Source organism: Ammospiza nelsoni, chromosome Z (genome assembly GCF_027579445.1).
Source record: "Ammospiza nelsoni isolate bAmmNel1 chromosome Z, bAmmNel1.pri, whole genome shotgun sequence".
NCBI classification, from domain to species: Eukaryota; Metazoa; Chordata; class Aves; order Passeriformes; family Passerellidae; genus Ammospiza; species Ammospiza nelsoni.
Genome location: NC_080669.1, coordinates 45,435,491 through 45,443,424, shown reverse-complemented (window position 1 = coordinate 45,443,424; position 7,934 = coordinate 45,435,491). Strand labels below are relative to the sequence as shown.

General features: G+C 40.3%; 1 protein-coding gene across 1 annotated transcript in view; it reads left to right on the top strand.

Annotated features, from left to right (window-relative positions):
• Positions 1–3,105: 3,105 nt before the first annotated feature.
• The window catches only part of ANKRD31 (ankyrin repeat domain 31), a 61,996-nt gene continuing 57,167 nt past the window's right edge, over positions 3,106–7,934 (top strand). The window contains 3 exon segments of the mRNA XM_059492000.1: positions 3,106–3,131; positions 3,431–3,486; positions 5,182–5,276. Coding sequence (XP_059347983.1) covers positions 3,106–3,131; positions 3,431–3,486; positions 5,182–5,276 — 177 coding nt within the window.

Below are 7,934 nucleotides of genomic sequence, written 5' to 3'. Positions count from 1 at the left end.
GTGGTGGGAGGAAGGCAAAGGCAAAGTAGTATGTTTATATTTGTGGCTTTCGGCAAGAGAGGAAGTGCAGGTTTTGGTTCACGAAGCATAGGAAGCTCTGAGAGACCCACCAGGAGGCGTTCGTGTGTAATCTGTGCTAGGTGGTCTTTAGATGGTCTCCCGAGGTCCCTTCCATCTCTAGCGATTGTGTGGTTCTCCTGGGCACCGAGTCACGGGGCTGTAAAACAGCACTGCAGAGTGGCAGGGGCCGTTCCGTGTTCCTGGGGCTGAGCATGTTCAACTGCAATACAAATACCTGCAGCGGTTTTGCGGTGCATGATCTGCCCCCCGGCTTTCCCCCAGACTGTATCTTACATGTGCCACCTCACTTGGAAATATTTCTAGTAGCTCCACATGGCACTGTGCCCTGAAAAATTAATGTGAACCTCAAAAAAGGAAGTGCTGATGAAAAGGTTTCCGAAGAACTCCACCCAAAGTAGTTGTGAGTGATGAAATCGTGCCATCTCTTTTAACCTGTAAATACACTTTTCATTCTCGTCTTCGGTATGATGTTCCTAAATCTTAATAATTTACTGCTGCATATCCATCTCCCCTGATAGCTTCTTTAGTGGTTTTTTTTTTTGTATCTCATCTTCATTAGCTGAAAAGTGTAAAGTATTAGCAATGAGATTTCTGGACTCTAATATGTGTTAATATGTGCACCAATTGCTGTAACTGCATATGCATATGACTAAGCCAAAGCAAAACAGCAATTCATACAGTTTCAACAATTATATGTAATTCACATATCATTTAAGATGTCCTTTTGTATTTCTACTCTGTTTCCCACTTTTTCCATACACATGATTTGGCAAATAATAAAAATCCTAATTTACCAAAGTCACTGGGAGCAGGCATCACTATGGTGATTTGGGGTCTGTAGACTCTGCGAGTACATGTTACCACCTGTGCTGACATTGAATTCTCACATCTGCAGCTCTGGCGGTGGCCTGCCTCCAGCCTGTGTGCTGGAGTGGCCTCGGGGACAGCACTGCCCCCCTGCCCAGGAGATGGCAGCCAAAGCTGAGCGAGAGCAGCTCTGCCTGAGGAAAACGTTGTTGTAATTGGCAGATGACCACTGAAGAGTGCTACTGCAAATGCTGAAAATACTGTCAACTAATAATTTGGTTATCTCAAACTTTTCCTGCTCATGAGGACACGAACCATTCCTTGGTAGCAATGAAGTAAGCTACTTAACCATGGCAGAGAAGTGTTGCCAATTTAGGGACTCTCTAAACACAGATGCAGAGCATAGTTTAGAAAGGAGACATTGCTTATTCTGTGCAGGGTACATGGTGAAGTTTTCCACAGATAAAGCAACCCAATCCTTGAAAATTTGCAATATATATATATATATATATATATATATAAGCAAACATATAAATCACAGATAATTTGGCTACAAGTTACTTAGTTCTCTTTTTAATTAGTATTCTACCTTGAATAAATTCAATGATTCTCTTGTTTCTCATGCTAATGTTTCTGCATGCTCACCGTTTTCAAGTAAGTGGGTTTCTTGAGATCGTAGTTCGTGAGTTACTGGTCAAAGTCTCTCACTGTGAGACTTAAGAGCCCGTGAATTGGCACTGATCCATCGCATACAAACCGCACCTGCAGCACCAGCCAGGTGACAAGAGGCACAGCAGTAGCCAACAACTCAACAGGAACTCTCAGGACCTGTAGTAATAGTACAAGGAGAAATGGGTACAAATTGATGGAAGGGGAATTTAGGTTAAATATTGGGAAGAAAGAGTTCCTGTGAGGGTGGTGAGACATTGGAACAGGTTGCCCAGGGAGGCTGTGGATGCTCCAATGCTGGCTGTGTTCAAAGCCAGGCTGGACAAGGCCCTGAGCGGGAGGTGCCCTGAGCGGGAGGTGTCCCTGTCCATGGCAGAGGGGATTGAGCCTAGATGAATTTTAAGGTCCTTTCCAACCCCTTAACATTCTCTGATTCTAAGACCCCAGACTATGCAGTCAAAGCCTAAGTTATCCTTCATTCAGAGTCCCCGCTTTGAGGCTCTCTGGCCTTTTTGACTGATAAGACACCGTTTCACAACCCCCTTTTCACTCTCTGTAACTCTCTGGGCAAGTGGCAGTTTCTGACTTTTGAGATCCCAACGTCAGAAGCGCACACACTCGGAGAAGTGAGTCCCATCTGATCACACACAGCACGGTGTGTGCTGGGACTCTGCGGTTCTGGCGAGCCCGGTGCCACCCGAGGGGCAGCGAGGCCCGGCCACAAGATGGCGGCCGCCGCTGAGGCGGGAGGGCGGCTGCCCGAGGAGGCGCCGGCGGAGCGGAGCGGCCGCACCATGGAGCGCCGCGGGAGCGGCGGCGACAGCAACACGGACAGCGACGAGACTGTCGTGGAGGGCTCTGTGCCGGAGAGCGATGTAGAGGAAGAGGAGTTCTGTAGGAGGAGGTAGTAATGCGGTGTGGCTGGGAGCGGCACCTGCTCACCTACGTGTGTGAGGGCGGCGGCAGCTGAGGGGGCCGCTCCCGAGCTGAGTCGCTGAGTCTCTTCTCTCTTCTCTTCTCTTCTCTTCTCTTCTCTTCTCTTCTCTTCTCTTCTCTTCTCTTCTCTTCTCTTCTCTTCTCTTCTCTTCTCTTCTCTTCTCTTCTCTTCTCTTCTCTTCTCTTCTCTTCTCTTCTCTTCTCTTCTCTTCTCTTCTCTTCTCTTCTCTTCTCTTCTCTTCTCTTCTCTTCTCTTCCTCTCCCTCTCCCTCTCCCTCTCCCTCTCCCCTTCTTTTTTATTTGTTTTCTTTTGGTTTTTTTTTTTTTTTTTTTTTTTTTTTTTTTTTTTTTTTTTTTTTTTTGTTTTTTTTTTGTTTTCTCCGCTCTGTTCAGAGCCGTTTTATATGCTCCTGGATCCAGCATTTCGTAGCTCTGCAAATAGCTCCGTCTATTCTCACACACCTGTTGTGCCTCGGGGCTTATGTCGCCGGACCCACCATTTTATTAACATTTTAGTCAGAAGAAGTGAAATGTCCCAGAAAACAACTCTGAGAAAATAAGCACTATTAAATACAGTTTGTGCTGATTCTATTTCCTTGCAACTTTGCCTTGATGTAATTTTCATGGCATTATCTCTTGTATCCTTTAAGAAGTGGCAAGGATTTGAAACCACACGCAGACCTTTATGATGGCTTTGTGACACGGTAGTTCTTGGAAATACTTAAAGCAGCGAGGTGCCTCCCTAGTTATGGTTTTCTATGCAGAAAATCACATTACATGCCTTGAGTTTGGGGTTTTTTACTGTTTGTGTCAGAGTTCTCCTAGGCGTGTCCCCACGGCAGAGGCTGGGAAGGGTGCTCGGAGATGCCCTTTGAGTTTATAGGACTGTAATGCTTGAAGCTCCTTAACGACCTTTTGTTTTATTTGTTTTGCAAAGGTTGGCTTTTCTTAACAAGGATATTGCTTTAACAACTGAGATAAGTATCAATAAAGGTAGGACAGATTCTTTTTTCAGTCTGTGTTGTTTTTCTTCTTAAACTGTTGCTTTGGATTTTGCTTGAGTCCATGTTTAAACTTGGGTGTTGCATGAAGTTCATATTTAGAACTGTGTGCTCTTTGATTATATTCTTAATTGTAGCTCATATTTTAAAAGATTCTTCAGCATATTTTTAGTATTTGATCAGGTTTGCTCTTGAGTTCTCTCTGTTCTTCCTGTGCACTGTGACTGAGAATCCCTGGTTTGAGAAGTGTTGGAGCTATATATAGAGATATTGCTTTTATTTATATGAATGCATTTTTGTGTATGTGTTTGTGCAGAATAAAATAAATGGATTCTATATGCATAACAGTTGTATGTAGCTCTAGCTGCTTATGGCATTTTTAAAACCCCAGTAATATTGTTAGTATATCTGTTCTCTTTGACATAAAAACTGTGAGTTTCTTTTTAACATAAAATGTTTGAGTAGGGATATTTCAGTGCATTGTGTTTAGTGTATCATTAAATACTTTCAGCATGAATGAATGCACACTCATTTAAGATCTTAAAATATTCCGTAATAACTCCTGTAGAGCAGGCTACATGAGCAAGCATGTTTTAGTGACATAATAGTTTAATATTACTTCCTTGACATTTTTATATGTTCCATTTGACTTGCATCCTATAGGTTTTATTTCAGTGATATTTCAGACTGGGAATACTTTAAGTGACACATGGTGTTCTTCTAGATTTGGTTGTGTTCCTCTTTTTGCCAGTTTGAAGATCTGAGTAAGCCATAATTTTTTATCAACCTGCCCTGAGTTAATACAAATCTTACTTTCAGCCCATTGAAATCTGCCAAAACTCCAATGGCTGTGATTTCCTAATGCCGAACCTTTTATAGTCGCTTAATGATCTTAATTGAGGAGGGCAGAATCATCTCATTTTGAACTTCCCTGTGGTAGTCCACTGGAAATAAATCCTTGCAACGTTCAACATACATGGGGCATGTCTGTTTGACTGTGTTCAGTTTGTGGAGTGGGAACTTATCTGGCAGTTGAGTGGTGAGATATGTCTCTGCAACTCTAATAGATTGTGATATTTTTAGCATTCTGCCTGCATCTTATTATATTTAAGAAGTTTGAATTAGAATTTCATCATTCACAGTTTTGTGCATACTTGTATAGTAATAATTTGGTGATGAGATGCACAGTATAAATATTAATTTGGTTAGTGTTTTATTAGTGTCAGTAGCAACATCTTAGTTTTCAAGCATAGGATCCAAATTTAAGGGTTTCTCTCTTTTTAAACTTTTTTTGAGAGAAGATCTTCATTTGTATGGTCATTAAAGAAATGATGCCATTTAGGAGTATATTTTAGTCATATGGATCAGGCAGGTTACCAAAATTGCAGTTATTAGTTTAAAAAATAATAGGAAAGATTTAATCTCCAATGAAAAATCAGGGATGGTCGTGGAACACTAAGTGAAATAAATTTCCACTGCTGGCTTGTTTTATTAATTTCTATTTCATTCATGTAGATTCAAAATCTAGTGTGATAGACTATGTAGCCAGTCAAATCCATTACATATCAGAAGTTTTGATGCAGGTAGCTCAGTTACTGAGTTATGTAAAAAGTTATGGAATCATGGAATATTACACAGAAATTAAAACAATCAAAATTTTAATTACTAAGGATTTTTTTTTTTTTAGGAACTTTTTCTCCAGAAATCTGTTTTATACCGAAATTTGGTGACCACACATATTATCATAAGGCAGAACAGACAAACCCAGTAAGTCCACCAATGGTAATGTCTTCTCTAAGCATATTTAATGATTAATTATTGATAAACCCGCTGGGGATCCCCTTAAGGAGATCTGGTGGTTTACAGCTGAACTGAACTTCATCTTGTCACCTACATAGCACAGAGTCTGCAGGAATGTATCAAAGTATCTTCTCTGGTATTTCATGAGATTATAACCCTTTAAATTTGGGGAACAAGCCTAGGACGAAGATGAAGAAGTTGTGGAGCACAGACTTTTTAATATGTCCCTTTCAGGAGCTGAAGGGTAATCATCTGGGTTGACTGTGCTAGAATACACCCTGGGTTACTCAATATTAAATTAGCTGTGGTCCAATGATTGATCAATTGCTTCTTTCCAAAGGAAAGAGATAACAATCCAAAATGTAGAATAAATTGTCTGCTTGTATGATGACGGGGTAATTAATTTACTCTATGGATAATTCTGCATTCCCTAATCTGCTAATTAGCCTACCTTTTAATGTGTTCCATTCAGTTGAGCAATTAGCTTTCCACCTACATATGGCAGGGTCATGAAACAATTAGAGACAAACAGGTTCTCTGCTTTTAACTGTGACTGTTACACTGTCTTTAGCTGGATTCACCAGTCCAAAGCCTACAGTCTGTGTATCCTTATTCTGGTAAAAGAGAGTTTTCTAAAAAGAGCTAGACTGCTTCCTAGATGACAAAAGGTACATTGAAAAAAGACATGCTTTTTGCTGAAGTGAATGTTTTACAGCTCATTCTAGAATTGAAAATAAATTTGTCTCAACTGACAGTGTGAGAAACAGTGAACAAAATCCAAAAGATGCTGTTATTTCCAAAATTTTTCTCCATAACTTTATTTTGCTCCTTGAGTGTCTGAGGGTTGTCTTGATTGAAGTTTATTGTCATTTTCTAAGGATGAAGGGAATGATAGTAGTGCACTTTTGCTCTTTCCCTTTCCCCTCTGGGAGATGATCTCACTAGCTGCTTCTTAACCCTGGCCTTTGGCTTCCTGGTTCTCACCAGATTAGCCATTCCCAAGTCCAAGGACAAATGCTTAGTCCACTAAAGAAAAAGTCAGGAAAGCAAAGAAACCTAGTATTTTTCACCAAATAGTTTGGGCAATTCTTAGTATGTTTTGTTTTGGTGAAACCCGTATAGCAAGACACTGGCAGCTTGGTCATGCGCAGCTTGGAGATAGTTTACAATTTCAAGTTTTTACCAAATACTGTAAGGAGTGGTCTTGGCCTGTGGTCTTTGATACCCACATTGTACATAGCACCAATGTGGCTCTTCAACCACTTCTAGAGCCAACATGGAATGTGCTATTATAGAAGCTTTCCTTCTGGTTTGTCCTCAGAAATTATCATGTATGAATACAGCATATGTGATCACAGCATGTGATTTGATATGAGGCTCATGCAGAGTAAATGGCTGTGAATGTTTTTAGGAAAAGTATTGTCTGTTCCAGTTGTTCCAGAGAGTCTTAGCTTTCTTTGTACTTCAGATGGGTTGTTGGAGACTTATGATATGCAGTCCTGTCTTTGATTCCATAAAGTAAAAACTTTAATTAAGAATTTTCATCTACCAGAGATGCAGTAGACATATATACAGATTTTGTAGGGTCCGCGTTCTTTTCAACAAATCATTTTCATTATCTGTTAACGTGGTATTCTACAGCTTGTTCAGACAGATGTAATTACAAGTTTTAAGTTTGTGCTTTCCCCTTTTTTATATTTTTTTTTTCTTAAACTGTTTGATGAAGGACACCAGAAGTTGTTAGGTAACACCTACCAGCTTTTAAGCATTAGTCTTTTTTTGGAAAACATCCAGAGTCCCCTCATATATAAATAAGTGCTCAAGTGAGAAAAAAATACTGAGATTTTGCTGGAATTTCTTCACTAAAAATGAGGGCAGGATGAAATACTGATCCCAGCATTCAGTCAGTGGCCAGAAATACAGTTTGTGTAATGTATATGGTTTGAGAAGATCTCTCAACCAGTGACCAATACACTGATTTCGCTTAGAACCTAATTTTTTAGCAGACAAAACAGCGTCTTTATCCGAGTTGTAGTGGTAGTTTGCTGATGCTTTAAAGCACCTCTCTGAGCAATGTTAGCCAGTTAGAGAGGTTTTTGTAGCTGCTCTGGTGTTGTCCTGACCTTGTTTGATCTCTGGGTAATGTTCTGTATAAGTATTCAGGCTGACTCGCCTGAAGGGTCTGTGTAAGCAAATAAATAACTTTCTGCGAACTATCTCATTGCCATGTTTTGCAATTACATCAGTCAATGATTGTTGTGCAAACTAAAGAATCTGTTCTGTTCCAGGGAGCCTTTTAGCAGTCCTGTGTCCTGCTCTTAAAGCAATTGTTAAGGTGTTTGTTTTTGCTGTGTGGCTAGTACCTAGTGTAAGCCAGAGAAATTGTCACATAGTGTCCTCTCCAAGGTGTTCTTAGAGTTGTCTAGTGCTGTTAATGTCCACTGTAAGTCAATGATTCATTTTAAAATTGCAGCCACTGTGTGCATAATCCACTAGTAATACTCAGTCTTAGCTAAATGGTGTGAGAACCATTCTGCAGTTCACTTGACTATCTTAATCATTCCTAGTTTGCCTTAGACTTTCTATAAAGGCTTCTTTTTCTGTGCAAGGGGAGATCTCTGCATTATTGGCAAAGGTATG